Genomic DNA, 20,193 nt, shown 5'->3' with positions numbered 1-20,193 from the left:
GGACTGCGAAAAACTTCTTCAAAGCTTCTCTCATATGTATAACCTTTAGCGACAAACTTTATTTAGAAATTAAAATAGAACACGTCAGATCGCGACAATACCAAAGACAGTAGAAGTAGAATTTACAATCAAAACTTGGTTAGTAAAATGTGTTTCGACTAAGTATAGACTCCGATGGAAACGGCGGAGGTCGACAATTTAAAACCGCGATTGAAAGGCGGTGGTCAGATTGTAAAGGTAGTGGTCAATCGATTGTGGGACCCCGATGGAAAAGGCTGTGGTAACATGAATGAAGAACCCCGATGGAAACGGCGGGGGTTCATAGTTGATGGTGGTGGTCAATGATTTGAGGTCCCCACGGTAAAAACGGTGATGAGATTACGGTGGAGGAGACATTGGATACTTTGAGACCACGATGGAAAACAAAAGAGGTCCATTGAGTAGGGGAATAAACGAAAGACAATTTCAGTCTTTACTATTTGTATCGGTCTAATTGGATAAAAGATTGATGCTCGAGAGCCTTGAAAGCTCTATCCATGATTACATAACTAAAATCACTGTTAGAAAATGTAGTATTGGATCAGCGGAGGAGGTTTTTAATTCTTTCGCTGATTTACTATGAAGATTAGTTTAATTCAGTCACGAGACGAGCCAGCCTTGGACTGAAAGTCTTGATAATAAAGACATAAAAAAAAAAGTTTAATTCAAAAGAAGCTTAGGTTAAAGTTATATAACATATATCATAACCGTAATTTAAATAATAATTACGATATTTTTAACAAGAGTACAGTAGAATAGTATTGTAGTATGTAAGTTAGCCAGTGTGTATAAAACATTGTTTTGCTATAATGGCTGCATACGAACCTTAAACTGGAAATAATCCAATGAACGATGATATACGACTTGCGTATTATCCCAAATTTCTCCATTTTTGCTCGTTCTTATACGTTGTTTGTTGTGCTCGTTCACAGTACGGTGGCGTGTTTATCATCCGATCCTGTTATGATTAAGGCACGTTGCACTCGAATATTAAAAAATATCCAGGACAGAATGATGGATCTCTGAATAGAGATTTCTCAAATGAGATTCGCGCTCTCTAAGGCTGTGCTTAACCGTTCTGGAAATTGGCCAAAATTTTAAAATCAAAGCTTCGACCTATTCCACCTTTGATCCCATTAGACAACAATGGCTCTACGGATCGCTTAATAACTCCCGCATGGAAGGCCTCTGAAATAGGTCGTCACTTCGTCAGTTCACACAATCTTAGACAAAACGTAACGTAACGTAAAAATTGACCATTTTTAACAACCCCTCCCCCAATGTGACACTTTTTGCCTTTCTCGTATACTAAGTATACGTAAAGGCTATAACTTCACTCCAAAACCAAACTTTTGATAGAAGGCTCGGAGACCCATAGTGTTATATACCAATCGACTCAGCTCGACGAATTGAGGTGATGTCTGTTTGTGTGTATGTATGTATGTGTGTGTGTGTGTGTATGTGTGTATGTGTACAAATTTTGTAGACACACTTTTTGGAACTTAGCATTACCCGATTTACTCGCAACAAGTCGCATTCGACGGGGAATGCGGTCCCATTGTTTGCTATTGAAAATTGGCCTGATCGGACATTGCATTTCGGAATTATTGAAAAATCATTGTTTTTTCCCAAGGGTCCCCCCTTGGAAAAAAAATTTCAAAATCGAAAAAAAAAATTTTTTTCAAGAATGGTGGGAATGCATAGTAATTAATGCAAAAACATGCAAAATGATAGAAAATATGCGATCTATCCCCCTAAAGTGCTTTTTTGACCTTTCCTATGTGATTTTTTCAGTACATTTTACGATGCACGAGAAAGGCATCATCGCCGCTAGGTGGATTAATCTGGGTTTTTTTATGAATCATTGAAAATTTTTGTCTGGATTGTCACACTCCGGGCAAAACCCCCCTCCCCCCTCTGAGCGTTACGTAATTTATGAATGCTCCCTTAGGGTTGTGAGATTGCCATTACTGATTTGCTAATAACGTTTTTCGAAAATTATTTATAGTCTGTGTTTTTTGATTAAAATGTTATGCTAAAAGGATCCTAAAACTTTATCATAGAGATCAATGTTCTAAACACAAAGTGTGAGGCATGAGAATGAAATTAAAAAATGTCACGGAATGTCATGACACTCAAGGTCACTCCTCACGGATTCGCGTGCTCGCGTTTTCGGGGGCACACCATTCGATACGGAAGCAACGCACAACTGTCATTTTCATTATTTCACACATGCTGCGACGCAGCAAAGCTAAATCAACAAAAATGACAATTGTGCTGACACAAATTGACACAAATTCGGCTCTCACGCCGCCAATTTCGGATTTAGAGCAATGACCTATTAGAAACAGTTTTAGGGCCCTTTAACGGCTACATGTTTATATAAAAACACACTTGTAAATAACTCGTGAAAAAAGCTATTGACAAAATAGTCACGAATGACATTTCCCGTCACTTGCTATGAGGGTGAGATATATTAGAAATAGGACAATCCACTTCCAGCGCGCATTGATGACAGATATGCTAATATCTATACGGATGATATTGGTTCGGTTACCAACATTGACTAATGCTTATCAGGCCACGACTTCTTTCCTCGTCGGGCATCGCGCGGAGTTGCACGCTCGATAAGACAGTACACAAGCGATCAACCAACGGATAGCTCGTTCGGCGGAATAGGTTGGAAAAAAAACTTATTTCAAATTTTTTTATTCCATTCTCGGCAGGGCATTAAGGGCATCAACCTGATACTATGGACAAAAATTAAGCCAAATCGGTCAAATTTTAGGCGGCGTTAAACTTATTGGAAGTTTATATGGAAAAATGTATGGGCCAACGTTGTTTAAAATCTCAGCTGACTAACCGTCGACCTAAATCAAATCACAACAAAGATGGAGGCCCCTGGCTGCGAGCTCAAACACAAGATTGCTCTGTGCTTCGAGCACTTTTCGCTGATCTTGATTTTTTGTGCCTCCGACTCAGCTACTTCTCATCGTCCAGGTAGTCCTCAGACGGGCAGCATCCTCGAACCCTTACTGTTATACCTGTTTACCTCCAACATGTATAAACATTCCGAAGACGATATTCTGTCTATGTTCGCAGATGACGACTTCCTCATCTACAAAGATAGAGTGATCAGATTGCTAGTGGCAAAACTCCAACGTGCCATGGATGCCCTTACAGAATACATAATCAACTGAATGGTCTATATCCACGCGGCTAGGACCCAGGACATCATTGTCCTGCGTTGCGTTGCGTTGCGTTGCGTTGTAACGGAGTATTTCGTAGATTGCATACTGATAGCTGTCATGTATATTCTTTAACTTTCTCACCCCAACTGCTTATGGATTACTATTTGAGAATTAATAGCAATCCAATTGGGGGTCTAAAATGATAAAGCATGAAAGCTACCATTGCTGGCCACGCCCATCTTCTCCGTTACTAGGGAAGGGAAGGAAATGTTGATATGACATCTACTTAACGAGAGGCCAGCGACTCACCGACGCCCTCATAGATGTCAAGGAGTTGGATGGTGGGTAGGGATATAGTTTAGGAATATCATTATAAGCAAATGATATAATAAGATTGAACGAACGTTGGAAGTGACCATGCTAAGAAATTTTGTGTCACTCCATTGATGATTTCCCTGGGATGGGGCAAAGCTATTAAACTTGCCCTGGCTAATTAGCCTAGGTTTAAGCGCCAATGCTCGCTCTCTGAAACGAGAAAGAAAAGAAAGTTTATTACACTCCCCTTCCCCTTATTTATTTCCTAATCAAGTTAAATTATTATGTTATAGTATCTACATCCTTCCGATAAATAGTTCACCAATTCCAAAATACCTGTATTATTTGTTCTGATAACAACCTCGTTTTCTAACAAACATACTGCTCATAATCACATGTTTGTTCCTAATGAATAGGAAATTCAGCAAAGATGGGGCTATTATGTGTTTATAGGGGCTGTATGCTTTAATAAAATCACAACATTTTTTGGGGGTACAAAATATAACATTTATATAAATTTGTAAATCAAATTTTGCTTTGCGTACAAAGATGGAATATTTAAAGATTTTCCAATAATTGTATACCTTTAATTAATTTCTCGAAAGCAAAAGCAACGTCAAGAATCTATATACCCACTCAAAACGTTTATTTTTTAGGATTCGAATTCACCCTTATTTGTTAGAGTCGAGCTAAAATACCGCCTACCCCATATCAAAATTAACCAATCTTTCAATCAATTAAAATTATTTGTAAGCATTTTCATTTCGGAAGCCTGTTTCAGTTTGAAATAATTATAAAGCCACGCCACTTGTATAACGCTCTAGAAATAAGTCTAATAAATAAGTGCTGGAAGAAGTGTACACTTATTGGGCAAAAGGAAATACAAATATTGAACTAAAATAATTCTAACGCCTCAAACGACGACGATACTAGAAGAATTTGACAAATACGGTTCTAGTAGGATTTGACAAATAATACATTGACATACTGTAAAACTCAGCTGCCGCCCATTTCCTATTCATCGTGCTCAGGGTTTGAAGAACGAATTGAGTGGTTTGAGCTAATAATAGTAATTGACAGTATAAATTATTCAGGTGCTTTAAGATGCGGTGAAAATTCGAGTAAGGTATAACAGTGTTACAAAAAAGTGAGTGAAACGTAAAAGTATTCAGCAAAGCAGAAGCATTGAAACTTATAGGAAAATAGAAAACACATCCTTCCTTTTTAATAAACACAGTTAGTTTTCCATTCACATTTCCATTCCATCCATTTTCCATTCACAAAATGAAAATGGTAAAATAATTTAAAGTAAAATTTAGTAAATTTAGTTTTAAATGGTACCCTTGAGAGAGAATCATGCAAAAGAATGAGAAATGACACTACACGATTTTATGCTGTCAAAATTATTCAAACTTAAAACGTTTGTCAACGCAAAAATATAATGGTTTGATCTCAGCGGAATAATTTTGAATGAAAATTACTAAGGCCTCCTTATCTACATAGGTGAAGACGGATGTGATCAAGTTTTTATTCTTCCGATGATCCGCCGCTCGAATACCAATCCTGCATTATGCTGAAGGCTTCGCTGGTCCGCCCTAATGTTCCATGTATAAAAGTCCAGGTGGAAGTCTCTTGCGTATTGGAAGATCTTCGAGCCCGAGCGTTTAATTGGCATTCATTGGACGACTGGGCCCAGCGTATATATATCAGACATTCAGCTATTTCCACCAATCATTATAGAACAATTCTTTTACTAAGAGTTCGTTCCCACACAATTTATGATTTTGTGATTTATTGAGCGGATTTTTCTTTAGGATTTTTTGACAATCTTTTTTTTTTAAACTTTCTCCTATCACGGCATTATATTCAGTGATATAGCTAAAATAGTGAAATAGGTACTTACATTGGTCCCAAAAATACATACCATCTCCTTCCGCAACCAACGCACGGAATCAAATTACCCTTAAAAATGTGCTCTTGATGGGACATGCTTGCATCGCGTTGGACATGTTCGGTTGGACATCAGGTGTGACGCTTGATGTAGGATGCACTTCAATCAAGATTTCGACTGCATACAAAACACGGCTTCCCTTTTTGCGATAATATTGTCATCCTCAGACCACAGGTTCAATGGATCCGGTTCGAGAGATATTTGCTGATACGCATCCTATACTCACCTGGAACATACCTGTATCGCGATGTCCGTGAAATTCATTTTCGCTATGTAGCATTAAAAATCGATTAGATAGAGCCTTTATAGACGTTGCTCGTAATACAGAGGGATTGCGATCAACAAAAACTATCCAATCATTAGGGAGCACTTGACCGGGAAACTTAATTTTTCATCAAATAAATTTTCTTTTCAAGACCCAGGACATCATCTTCCTCCACACAAAGTCCCCAGAATATTTTCTACCTCAGAATGTAAGGACTGAGGACGTTGTTAACTCGAGTCAGCTGGTGTACGGTTGACCGACCGCGTCGGAAACCAAACTGTTCCTCGAGCAAAATGTTGAGATTTTCGGCAGACTCAAGTAACCGGTGATGGATTGCTTTTTCGAATAGCTTGGATAATCCTGAGAGAAGGCTGATGGGACGATAACTTTTGGGGGAGGAAGGATCCTTCCCAGGCTTCCGGATGGGGATGACTTTCGCTGACTTCCAGGACGATGGGAAAAAGCCTGGGACCTTCATGTTCCTCGATGGTTTTATATAGGCCGTCAATTCGCCGGCTGAGATCTCCAACTCCTCCGAAAAGTCGTTGGGAATCAAATGGATGTTGTTAGCATGCTCGTTGACGGCTGCTTCGTGTGGACTGACGATGTTCTGCCCAAGATTGTGTGAGCTGACGAAGTGACGACCTATTTTAGTGACCTTCTCTGCAGCAGTTATCAAGCGATTATTAGAGTCATTATTGTCTAGTGGGATCAAAGGTGGAATGGGCCGAGGCTTGGATTTTAGTATTTTGGTGATACGATTCGATTGCAGCGTACCTTGAGCTCAGGCAGTCCAGTACGCTGAAACTGCCTGCGAGTGACATTCCGCAATCGAATCAAATCTTTGGTGAGTGTATCGATGTTTAGGGAGTTGCTTACCTACCGAGCCGTCGGTACATGTTGCTCTCGGGCCAACGAGATCGCCTCCTCAATGGAACGCAGCTGTCATGTAGGTTTAAGGTGCGTTTCAGTGATGAACGCCACGTCGATCTACTTCGACTCGAGGAAATCAGCCAGTTCGATGCTTTTGCTCTTGAGCGAGCAAGCGTTCCAGTTGACCAAGCCCACCCTAGCAGCCATTTTCAATAATGATAATGCCAAGAGTGAAGACCTGCTCGAAATGGGTTTGGCAGCCGCGCAGCCGAGTGGCGAGCTGTGCAAAGATCGGACTGTACAGCGGAGCAGATTCTTCCGGGAGGCCGACGGAAACCAGAAGGAGGGAGTGGGGGCCATTCGCTGGTGGATGGTGTTGATGGTGCGGGAGCTTGAACCGACGCAGCTGCGGCTGCCAGTCGCTTGTGCGGTTGTAACGGTGGGAGGATTGGAATCGCTTGACGGGGAGCCGGATAGTTCAACTTGTTGACTACAGGAACACGGTTCTTCTTCGGAAGGTTCCTGGTGGAAGCCTTCTTCCGAATTTCCAGGAACTCAGCTCGCTTTGGGCAGCCCTTTGTGGTGGCCCGATGTTTGTCGCCACAGTTGGCGCACTTGGGATCGGCCACCTGCATTTTGTCGCACACGTCAGTTGGGTGGGGTTCGCCACACTTGTTGCTGCGCGGCTTCATGCGGCAGTTTCTGGTTCCGTGCCCGAAGTTGAAGAATTTGGTGCACTGCGTAACGTCATGGTGCACTGGGCGATATCACTCCTAGTCAAGGACAGTATGGTTGATTATCTCAACCAGCTTAGGTTGAAGGTGGTGGAGCCAAGCTCCAGGTGGACCAGATAAAGTTGGTCACGATACCTTCTCGTCTTGTCGTAATGAGCAATTTTGTTCACCGCGACTGGATTGAGTCCGCTGCCTTCCAACTCCTGGATGAGCTCATTTTCCTCCATGTCATGGAGCTCTCGCAGCAAAGCCTTGAGCGGCTTCGTGCCGGGAAGGTCATGAGTGTAGAACTCATATTTGTGGACCTCGAGGAACTCCACAACTGACTTGTATTGGTTCGTGTTGGTGGGCATCACCTTACCGCCTTCACTGCAGAGCCGGAATGTGCAGTTTAGGCCTTTCGCGATGAATTCCCGTAGCTTTGGTCGCAGTTCCACCGGGTCGCCTCTGATGAAAACCGACGGGTACCGGCGGCATCTTCCCTTTCAGTGTAACGCTCTCGTCCTCCAAAAATCGAAATGACACCCAGTAAAGTAAATAAAGACGTAAGTCCTACGTCAAAATGGTTTCATTTGTGTTCCAAGCTCAACAACAACACACTCATTTTCTTGGTTTAAATTAACACACATCCACTACTTCTTGTTTCCGGCCTCTGTTTGCTAGCAGATATCGATTTTCTGACTACGGAACATGACTTGAAAATCGATGCTTTCTATACTAACATTCACGTAATTATCAGAAAGACAAATATAAAATCGTTCAAGAAGAAACGCCAGCTTTTAAAGCTTCAATGTCTTCATCTGTATGCCAAGACAGCAACCATCCGTGTCCTGGAATCCAAGAATATTCCTAATTACAACATACTTTACAGGTCCTCCACCCTCGCTTCGAGCTTCCAGTATATCTTTCACAGCATCTGAACCGTAAAACGCAAGCCAGGAAGGAAGGCTCACACACACGCACCGGGAATTTCAATTTCCACCCACCCTACGGCGAAGGATTATGCTTCTTGGCCTTGTCTTGAAACCGAGCGGAATGCGTGCGAAAGTAATAAAAACGACTCGACACCGTAAACACAGTTTCCCTCGGCTTTTCTTCGATTAGCACCAGTTGAAGTGCTGCGACAACCCTTGCCGAGTTTCACACAAATGGCGTTGTACTGAAAGGTCTGGCTATCACGGAGTAAAATTCTCTGGGAAATATTGATTTGTGAATTTTACATCTTCAATTTACATGCACACTAGTCTCACAGAACCCACAGCAGGTTGCTTTTGAATGAATCAAAAAGATTAGTTCACGTACTATAGAACCAATAAAAAAATCGTTTCAAACAAATCGTTTATTACTTCGGAAAAGTTACGCAAGTATTTCAATAATCATGTTTTGAAGATGAATTGCTGTCATAAACTTCAGCATTATCAATAGATTTTGAAATTAAAAAATAATTACTGAAACAAAAAAAAATCTTGAATTACATGGAAGCTATGGGATGTTCTGGGATAGAAAACATTCGTGACTCCCTGGAAATAATGTATCCAATCTGCACAAGGTACATATTCAAGCAATGGCAGGCCTAGAAAAGGCTTCAATTAACAACTGTGGAAATACTAATACAAAACTATTTTTAAAAGCAAATCAAGTTCCAGTACAAGTGATGAAGAATGCATTGAAACTAAGATTGAAATTGAATGTTGGACCTGTCAAAATAATAATCAGGTAAAATCCAAAAAAGAAGTACACCATCTTCACTAAGGGGATTGATCTGTTTTTTTTTTCTCTTCTTATTCATAGTGACGTGACATCAAAACTTTTTTTTACGAATTCGCACTTTTTCACTTTTGTCAGTGCAAAATAAAATTTGATGGCGCTCACTTGCGTTAAGAAAAAAAAACTTTGTTTTCCGAAAACAGAAAAATAAAACCAATTATCGTGGCCGTACAACAACAGTCTGTTGTTCCTGCTGCGGATGCCGCCGAGATAACAGCAACTCATATTACTGTCAAGTGGAAAGCGTCAAGATGTCAAGTGATGTGATATGCTAATCTTCAGCAGAACACGTTTATGATTCTTTGTGGTGGAAGTAGACTCATTGTCAAGCTTATGTGTGAATAGGCTGAAAATTAATGGCGTTGGTTGGCGTAGAAATGTCCTTGTTCTGTGTAATGAACAGATTGGAGGATTATTTGTCTAATCTCTAATTGTTGGAACGGATCAGAACGTAGAATACTTGGTACGACTTTTTTTTCTTGTCATTCATAGTCAACATATTTAGCGTCAGTTTATCAAAAGTACTAACGAGTTATGCCATTGTAGTACTGAAGATTGAAAATAGGTATTGTTGGTATTCTGCATCCATAGCAAGAAGGAACGCCAAGAATACGTCAACCAAGTCAGAAAAAAGTTTTATCGCTTACCACCCTTGTCGACGCCACCGTGGAAACAAAGGATGCAAGAAACCGTCCATCCATATTGTGCGGGATGTCGAGTTGACACTTCTGTTCTTTGCATAATATTCTTCAAACTCTCCATGCTGGCCGCCACCAACCCAATCCGGGTCTGGTAAACTTCCACGGTCTCAATTTACATGCGGACGGAGAATAAACTTCCTCCAGTGAAAGTTTCTTTTCGCCAAATTCACAGTTTTTGATTTGTATTTTCCGGGTTGTTCTCCCCGGGAACTGTCTGTCATTGCAACGGGAAAGTTTTGAACGTTTCGGCAAATTTCGATTTTCAAATTTTGATTGAATTCCTTTTGCGACTCAGTCTGTCAACGGATAGTGTGAATGAAAGTCCTTCCAAAAGTTTTATAGTTTGTCCATTCAAATCTGTCACCATCCGCCAAGTATAACTAATTCCTCGCTCTTTCTATTTCTTCTGCAGACCTGTTACGAGATGGAACGATACCTAAAAGATGAGCCAAAGCTTCAAACATACAAGAAACTGCCCGCTGACCTAGACACACCATGGGACCTGTTCGCCCCGCCTGGACCTATCACCGGCTGGAAAGTAGAAGTAGATTCGTGCTGTATAGAAGATTTAAATTTAAATGATAGACACTCAGACTCGCACTCAAACTCGTCGTCATCTTCCACCTCGTCGTCACCGTGCTCCGGATCGTGGGACAGCAGTGCCTCGCTCAGTTGTGCGGTGGTGGTGAAAAAAGAGCGCCTCGATCCGGACGACGACGACGGCAACAATAGTGACAGCTACGACGAGCAGAGTGAAAAGTTTGGCAAAATCTCCGTGCATCATCACCTCCACCATCCGCAGAATGCGATCGAGCTAAGGCTAGTGGCACGAGCGACGACCTCCGACCTGTTACCAACGTTAACGCCTCCCTCGTCACCGGAATCGCACCTCAGTATAGGCAGCAAACTGACGGCGACTGTGAAAACGGAACCGGAAATCGCGCTTCTGGACCACCAGGGGTTTCTGAGGGTATCGACGGGGACGCATATACCACGGAACGCCATTGTTCGGCTTACGACATCGAGTAGTAAGGGCACGGTCGGGTTAACGCGAGTGATACAGGTCAGTCCCCAGCTGCAAGCCGCCATCGCCCAGAGGAGTTCTGCGTCGTCCCCAAGTGCATCGTTATCAGCAGGTATGGATTTTACAGATCGGAATACGTGAAGGAAGGTAATTGTTCTAAGCATATGGTTTTTATTTTGTTTATTTTTTATCAATAGTGAGCAGTGCGAAACATCACCAGCGGCAGCACGACCACAGTCCTGACTCAAAACGACGGATACACAAGTGTCAATTTCTTGGCTGTAAAAAAGTCTACACGAAAAGTTCGCACCTGAAAGCACACCAACGAACGCATACAGGTATGTTAATAAGGCTTTTCATTTAATAATTATAAATTCTATCTTCAATTTACGTATCAGCTATGAAAGAAAATTAGATAAAGCTTTCAGATAACAATCACGGATGAAGCAAACTTGACGTTTTATGAAGCCAATCTGTATCAATATTATTTGTTCCAGGCTGTAAAAACACATTTTCTATATGAATTTCTTCATTGATCATGGTACCAGTGGAACTTATGAAAGATTGCTGCTTTTGAGAAACAAAGAACTACACGCCCTCTATTCTCGTTGTGGTATAATCAATGCATGGAGGAGCTTGGGTAAAATACTCACAGTGGGTAAAAATGTATCAAACAAAAAGGATTTTCAGATTGTTATACGCCTACCGTTGCTCATTAAGCATAAGATGTCAAGTAATTTAATCAAGTCACGCAAAGCTAAAGAACATTTTTGTTTGTGACACACCATGGATTTCATAACCGCCTTAAATTTATAACGCAAATATAACGAAAATTAAGTAGAAAGGTCTCGGAAGCATTATAAACTCCGAAATCATAAATTTAATCCACTTGATTCCAGTAAATCGATTTCCACCATTTGGGCTCAATGCAAAATGCAGGTTCCCCACCGACAATGGATTAAATCAAAAAGCGCAGGATTACTTCAATCGCAGTTTTCAAGTTATTCTCCAATTCCCACTTGACCAATTCAATTTATGCTGTAATCAATTATTTAAACCAAAGTAATTTGCACAGCACTCCCGAGCCCATACACGCACCGAATCGATTTCCCATTTGTTTCCACCCAATTATCTGTCACGCTGATGGGCATCCAATCACTTTCACCTGGTATAATCGTCTCCACATGGTAAGCAGCATAATGTTTGTTTGACGTTAATCGTTACAACATGACACTCTTTTTCGTCCCCCAACCCAGCACCGCAGGCTGCTGTAACACTCTCCACGAACCGTCCCTGCACGCTCATGATCCCATCGTCAATCCCCAAAGGGGCATTCAATCCTTTTCCAGCGTAATCAATCAACGATGCATGAATAATTGATTGTGCATGCAATAAAACGCGACAACCTTTACTGACGATGATGATGATGTTGCCACTTCTGCTGCTTGCCATTATGTACTTTCGTCGGAAGTCAGCCAGGGCTCTCGCTTCGATAGATGAAAAGTTCATCTGCCGGCAGATCAAACTCATCCACCAGCACTTAACCGGGTTCGTCTGAGACGAGCCGCTATATGTTTCGTATTTACCAACAAATGTAATGTAGACTGACTCATAACGATAAAGTTCATTGGGCTTCTGCCTCTGTAAGTGATGTATTGAGTATCGCATTTCACTATTTCAGCCTACACGGAAACCACAAAACTACGTATCCAAAGATGGATTGTTTCGATTGAACTAGATCCATCCTATAATCCAATTTCATTTTTTTTCAATTTTTTTCGTCCAAGTGTATTTTCCAAAAACTGCGGATTTTTAAATATTTGTCTAAACTAATTCGAACAATACAGTTCTGTCCTTGCAAAATCAGTAAGATTTCGGCATATACAAATTGCTAATATTTTATAAAGAATTTTAAGATTTATTTTTTGGGTGAAGATTTGAGATTGATTTTAATTAAACAAAATATAGGGATACGATAAATGGATGATAAAAATATTTAAAAAAAATTAAAATACCCGTAATTTTAGATTAGTCTAATGCAAAATGTATTGCACTGTAACTTCTAAATCTATGAAACATTTATAAAAATCCATCAGCAAAAAGCAGCGAGTAGGGAATCGAAAGTGCAATCAAGTGTAAGAAAGGCAACGTACCGCGACCGATTTGGCACCGCGCGCTCCTCTTTCGCATCTCTGCAATGTGTTGCCATTACTCAAAAGTGCTTATGTTGCAGTAAATTGTACACACGCTCAGTGCGAGGACGAAAGCATTTCCACCCGAAAGGCCTTCCCACGTCGATGATGGTGCACAGGAAAATATTTGTGCCTTTCACTTGGCCAAATTTAGTTTCGTCAAATTTTATTTACTAATATAGTGACATTTGCATCTAGTGAAAACTAAACAAGACAGTGTCACTTATCGAAGTATTTCAGTTAGTTGAAAAGAATTCCTTCTCTTATAATTGGAAGGTGCACCTCTTTCAAAGAGCGACACAAATCTCCACTACTAATACACCCAAGACATATCTTACAATTATTGTATGAAATATTGGCATACAAAATTCTACGGGGTTGTACTACAAGAAATGTTGGCTTTTTATACAGACACTGTATTAAGGACAAGCCTCCCGCAATCCAAAATTAATTTCACTCACGTTTTCAAGTGCACCGCAATCAATACGAAATCAATGCACAACTGTCAATTTTCATTAAGCACTTCCACGGTTATTAACTGCGGGGTTTCTTACCCAAGTTACCATTTTTGCATTTGTATATCATGAGGCTAACACGATGAAATTTGTATGCCCAGGGAAGTCAACAAAATTTCCAACCCGAAAATTTCCTAGACCGGACAGGGAATAGAACCCAGCCACCCTCAGCATGGTCTTCCTTTGTACCGCGCATCTTACCGCACGGTTTATACAGAACTGTATTAAAATCTGCATCCGCTGGTTGGGTGTAGAAAGAATAAGCGCTCTGAACCCATGCATGTATTTTCGTTGAACGTTACATGAATAATAATACTAAATTATATTTCCCCTCATCTAAAAAACAACACTCAACACCTGGACAATACACGAAACTTCCTCCTTAGTAGAGTGGGATTTGAACTCACACTTCAAACTTTTTTTCACACTCACAAAAGTTTATACCCTGAAAGGTAGAGACAATTTGCATTCGAAAAATTCCCAGACCGGACCGGATCGAACCCAGCCGGATATACCCCGTTAGGCGTAAGTACGTTAACGTTAGGCATAATGGACGTTGTGCATAACAAACGTTAGGCATAATGTACGTTAGGCATAATGTACGTTAGGCATAATGTACGTTAGGCATAATGGACGTTGTGCATAAAATGATCCAAAGAACCGCCTATGACATGAAGAAGGCAAAATTATGCCAAACGTCCATTATGCCTATCGTCCTTATGCCAAACGTCGCTGACCCAACCCAGCCACTTTTGAACATAGTCTTGCTTTGCAACCACACAACTCATCCCACGGAAGGCCTCTCAGAATATTGGAAGTTTTTCAAAATTTAATTGCCCCTTACAAACCCTTTATTATACCTGAGACAGACAGTCTGATTTGGTTCCATCAACTCAAATACGATCATAATTAATTGTATATACCTTATACCGATCAAACGTGTTCATTCAAAGAAGGCACTCTATCTCCTCCCTTCGCCTCGTACCGGACAGACGCTACCATTTAAAGAAGGAAATACCCCTCCCTTCGCCTTATACCGGACAGATGCTTTCTTTTAAAGAAGGCAATATCTACTACTTTCGTCTTATACCGGGCAGACGCATCCATTTGAACAATCTTCCTTTCGCCTTATACCGAGCAAACGTATCTATTTTAAGAAGTCAATATCGTACTTATACTTGCTTATACTTGCTTTTACTAGCCACATGCGCTCATTCAAAGAGAGCATTGCCTGCTTTCTTTGATTTAAACCACAATCCAAAAAAATAGAATGCGTTACTAAACACTAGCACCATGTAATTAAATAGAATTTAATAAACATTTCAATGACTGATTTCAATGAACTGATTTCCGCCAAACGGCATTCCGCGGATTGACTTTCGGTAGAAAAGTATATTCCGCGAACTGTCTTTCAGAGAATTGGTACATTCCGCGGAATGTCGCAATATCGCACCGCGAAAAAAAAATTCCGCGAAATGCTTTTTTTAATAACATTGAAAATCTACAGACTATAGGGCTTATAGCCCAGTCATTCATTTGAAATGCGGTTGAGTTGAAAACGTTGGAGATGAGAATAAGAATACTGCTGCGTAAGGGGCATTTGGTCGAAACTTATTCGGTCGCAAGTCAATTGACCTAAGACCGCTAAGCCGAAAGTTGTTTGACAGAGTACTCCATTTGGGCAAACGAAACCATTAGACAAAAACCCATCTGGCCGAAATGGACATACGATCAAAAATATCGTTCGACTTCATTTGGATTAAAAAGTCGTTTGGCCGAATAGGTTCTTCTTCTTCTTCAATGGCTCTACATTCCAACTGGAACTTGGCCTGCTTTTCAACTTATTATTCTATTGGCATTTCCTCAGTTTTTAATTGAAAGCTTTTCTATGCCCGCCATTGCATGAGCATGTATCTTGTGTGGCAAGTACTATGGATACACTATGCCCAGGGTGTCGAGAAAGTTTTCAACCCGAAAACATCCTAGACCGGACCGAGAATCGAACTCGCCATCTCCGGATTGGAAATCCTACGCCTTTGCTCGTAAGACTACTGGAGACCCGGATAGGCTATTTGGCCGAAAGTGCCGTTCGGTCGAAATGGTTTTGACGTAGGACTTACGTCTCTCTTTACTATACCGGGTGTCATTCCAAAATATTCAATTCGACCGCGTTACGCTGTGTTGAAAGATTTTAAACGTCAATAGCGTTCGTCTCAGTGGGCGAATTTCTGCGGTAAGCCCCTCAATCGACAGATTTCAAGTATGCCTTTCATGTCCATGCTTGATAAGACCCGAAAAACTTGTTTCAATAGGCATGAAACTGTTTTCAATGAAAAACATTGAGATCAAGGGAACCTATAAATATGGGTACCGCATAATTCTTGCATAATTCCATTACCACGTTCTGATTGGTGCAGACACCAGCGAATGAGCAGCCGCTGGGTCTGCCGAGAAGCCATAAAATAGCGCAACGCGATTTTTTCCTTTCATTCTGACCGGGACAAGCGAAGCAACCGCATCATCGATTGAACAGCACTCACACCTTTTAGCAGGGAATGAAGTCTGCACCGACCGCTTTTTCGGCTCGACACCATCATCAGCCGAAACCTAGCCAGTACAGCAGCAGTCCACCCTACAGACCCGACAAAGCAGCAATGCTGAGCAGATACCGGCAGCAGCAGAGTCGATCCAAGACCGGCCGGCATCGGTGATGAGCCGAGACAGGCTGAAGAAAAGCCACATGTTGCAGCATGTATGTCCAAAAAACAAACGGTTCTTCAGAGAGCCAATGATAGAGATCAATATCAAAGCTTTCAATACCCTTCGGGATAGAAATTGTACTTGGTAGCCAAATCCAATATTCTAGAGATAAAATTTTATGCGTGATTTTCATAAATAGCGTCAAATTTAATAGTGGATAATTTTTCTGATTTAACCGCGAAGTGGACGAAGGACTTTGCTTGACCATGTCTAAAAAAACATAAGATGTCCAAATCTCTCACATAATCTTATTTGGATAAAAAAAACACCGATAACAGCTCAAACATTAATGAACTATCAATCGTGTTTTCATCAAATGTTTGATTTTTTAGCATTGATCAAGAAATATCTAGAAAAACATTGTTTGATAGTGACCGCACACACAGCGAACGTGACTGAATGATCGTCCCATGTTACCATTTCTAAATCTTATCACCCGAAATCCCATGTCCGGGTGTTTCCTTCCATTTATTACTAACAATGTTGTCTCAGAAAAGAACACGTACTTCTCACCTGAACTGCAATTCTAATCTCGCTTACCCGGCTTATTGGCCTGTATCAAGCGAAAAGTCCCGTTAGGAAATAGACGTCGGCAGCGAGCAACAAGCGTAAAAAAGAAGAAGCCCTTCTCGAACGCGTTGATGATGATGACGCTTTGCTGACAAAGAAGCGGGATACAAGACACTAGCTGATTGGCCCACCAATTGGGAAGCAGAGAAGATTCAATATTAATGTCGAATTCGTTTTTAAACCTGGGTCAGTGCCAACCCGAACCCTGAATAAAAAACATTTTCAGTTCCATCTGTCATTTGATATGTTGGTGTGCGTAGCATCGTGTTTGTTTTGATTCGAAACATATGATCCAGGTCATCCAGTGCACTGGCAGTGCGTTGGCGTTGACTAATCAGATCATGATAAATAAATATGTTAAAGTGCGTGAACTGATTTTTGCGAATGGTGGAATTTACTTTTGGGTGGATATAAACAGGGAAACTGCTCCTGGAATTCATCTCATGGCTCCGATATTCATCCCATCAAAAACAAAGCAATGGAAAGGAATTTGGATTGTTTATTATTTTTGTGATTTTTCTCAGCAGTGAGCACGCATGTTGACAAAAAGAGGCGACGAAATTGGTGCTGCATTTCTTTGTTTCCCGATGAGATGAATTTATGTTCAGTGAGATGGAGATCGGAACAGTCCCCCTGTTTAATTATATTCAATAATCCCGTGCACAAATTTATACCAAGAATTCCGTATAGAATTCACATAAAAGAGATTTTATATTCTACAAAAAATCATCTATTTCTGCAAAAGTTTTTTTCGGAGAACACTCAGAAGCATGTAATAAAAATTCTCCAGGATTCGCTAATTTTTTTTCCTCGCTACCTCTCCTGATAAAGGTAGCCTCACACCTCGGGAAAAATTTCCGCCGGATTTTGGGCCCCGTGCATTTTCAATTTTCAAGAATCTCCCGGAGGAATTGCTCAAGGTACTTCCGGGGGAATTTATGTACGAAACTTGCGGAGCAATTCCTGAAGGATACTTCGAGTAAGTTCCTGTATTCTAGAAGGATTTCCTGAAGGAATTATATTGTAGGGATTTCCAAATTAATTCCTGGAGCAACTTCCAGAGAAAATCCTGGAACAGTATTCAAAGATATTTCTAGAAGAATTTCCAAAGGAATTCATCTCGAAAGGATCCCTTGGAAAAAATATGGAGGAATGTCTGAAAGATATCGCCAAAAATTCAAAAAAGAATTACTGAAAGAATTCCTGAAGTAATTTCTGGCAGAATTCCCGAAGAAAATTCTGAAACGCACGAAAGAGTTTTTGGAAGAATTTCAAAAGAAATTTTGCATAAGAAATAATTCTATTCGGTATTCCTCAAATATATTTTTCTGACAATTCTTAGCGCATTTTGTGAACGGGTTTCAAGGGGAATTCCTAAACTACATAATTCCATCCACCGACCTAATTTAAGACACCATCTGTGAGGAAAACCTGAATGAACTTATGAATACATAACTTCCCTAACAATTATTTTTAAAACTGAATCTAGACAACAGTACCGGATTAATTTAATTTTAAACATAACAAAATTCCCGGAAAAAAGATTTTCAACGCGCCTTTTGTTTTAATAAACAGACAGTTTCGTTTCTCCCTTCTGCTTGTTTATTCCGCCCAATCCCACCCACCCACGTGGTTTTGACAGTTGTAGTACAGTTGTATTGGTGAACCCGGACACCTACTTAAGAAAGATGCAGAGAACTCTACGACCTCTCATAGGCGCCACGGGAGGTTTTTTTTTGGAATTGTTAGTGTGGAAGGTTATAACAGTAGGAATTGTGTTGGTAGAAGGTGAAACGCAGAAAGAAATAAGATAGAAATACAAAGAAGGAAAGGGACGAGCCTGGAATTGAACCCACGACCTCCTGCTTATAAGGCAGAAGCGGTAGCCACTAGACCACTGAGCTCGTCTGGTATGCAACGCCGATTATTTATCCAAAATAGTTGATGTGAGAAATTTGGACATATTATGTAAAGAAAATTATTTTGAGCTTTTTAGTGGAATGTCTTCACTTGTCATAAGACGAGTTTGTACAATTTGTACTATTGTACAAACTCGTCTTATGACAAGGGCATATTATATATCTTAAAGGCATGGTCAAGTCAAGTCCTACGTCCACTTAGTGGTTATGTCACAGACATTACCCACTGTTCGTTTTTTTGACAGAAAGGGCCATTTGGCCAAAAAATCATCTGACTAAAACCGATACACTGTCGCAAAGAATATATTTCTAATTGGTCTGTTGGCAGAAAATTCAATTTCGCCGAAAGGGCCATTCGACCGAAAATGCCGTTTAGTCGAACGGGTCATATAACTGAAAATGCCATTTGTCCATTCGGATCATACTACCGTTAAGTGAGTTTGCTGATCGTGTCGAAATTTTTTATTGAGGCCTTATGAACGGCATTTTCGACCATTTGGTCGCCCATTCTGTCTAACGAACGACTATTTCGAACTAGTCAAATTTCGTTTTCGGCCAAATGACATTTTCGGTCTCATAATCGTGGCCAGGGCTGACAATAGTCATCGTCCCAGCACGAAATGCCACAATGCCAGTTGCAGTGTCTTCATTGCTGCTCGACGCATCGTCGATGACGCGCACGACGCTAGTTATCGTCTTACAAGCAAATCGTCATGACGACATTGAAGAACGAAGACTTCATACCATTATTCTTCAAGCGGCAGCTGTCATGCGAAGATTTTTATTAATCCTTTGTAATAATGAATTTGAAGACGTTATAAATGTTAGGGGAGGAGGTTCGGTTGTGGGCACCCTTTTGTGTTTGGTCCATAACTTTGGCCCTGGTTGATCTTATGTCGACATTTGCATAGCAATCGAAAGCTAAACTTATAACCTTACTACTAGCAAAGAAACTAATATGATTTCATCGATTTAGAAAAAAATATTGACAATTTAGAAAATTTGACATTTTTGGACATTTTCATTTCGTGGTTCGGTTGTGGGCACCCTTGAAAACTTAGCTAAAAATAAAGAAGCATGAATAAAAACCACCCAGATTTAAAAACAAGGAATAGTTTATTCATTCTAAAAGCCAGGAGACGCTAAAAAACTCAAATCAATTCACCTAGCAGTGATGATGCCTCCCTCGGTGCATTAAGGAGGATGTTGAAAAAAATCACATAAGAAAGGTCTGAAATAGCACTTTAGGTAAATGGGTTTTAATTTTTCATTGATTTACGTTTTATTGGTATGCATCACAGTCAAAAAAATTCCTGATTAATCACCCTAGCGGCAATAGTGCCTTTCTCGTTCATTTCAAAAAATAATATTTTGGCC

The 20,193-nt window shown here is 40.5% G+C and overlaps 1 protein-coding gene across 2 annotated transcripts in view; it reads left to right on the top strand.

Moving 5' to 3' along the window:
- Positions 1 to 20,193, top strand: part of LOC134211097 (Krueppel-like factor luna) — a 994,395-nt gene that overhangs the window by 882,084 nt on the left and 92,118 nt on the right. The window contains exons 1-3 of one of the 2 annotated variants that reach the window (XM_062687710.1): positions 9,809 to 10,177; positions 10,249 to 10,972; positions 11,058 to 11,198. In XM_062687710.1, the coding sequence (XP_062543694.1) occupies positions 10,261 to 10,972; positions 11,058 to 11,198 (853 nt within the window). In that variant the 5' untranslated portion in view covers positions 9,809 to 10,177; positions 10,249 to 10,260. Of the gene's footprint in view, positions 1 to 9,808; positions 10,178 to 10,248; positions 10,973 to 11,057; positions 11,199 to 20,193 lie in introns of those variants that run through there. The other variant, XM_062687709.1, reaches the window with a different exon arrangement.

This window comes from Armigeres subalbatus, chromosome 2 (assembly GCF_024139115.2).
Source record: "Armigeres subalbatus isolate Guangzhou_Male chromosome 2, GZ_Asu_2, whole genome shotgun sequence".
Lineage (NCBI taxonomy): Eukaryota > Metazoa > Arthropoda > Insecta > Diptera > Culicidae > Armigeres > Armigeres subalbatus.
This window is presented reverse-complemented; position numbering and strand designations above follow the sequence as displayed.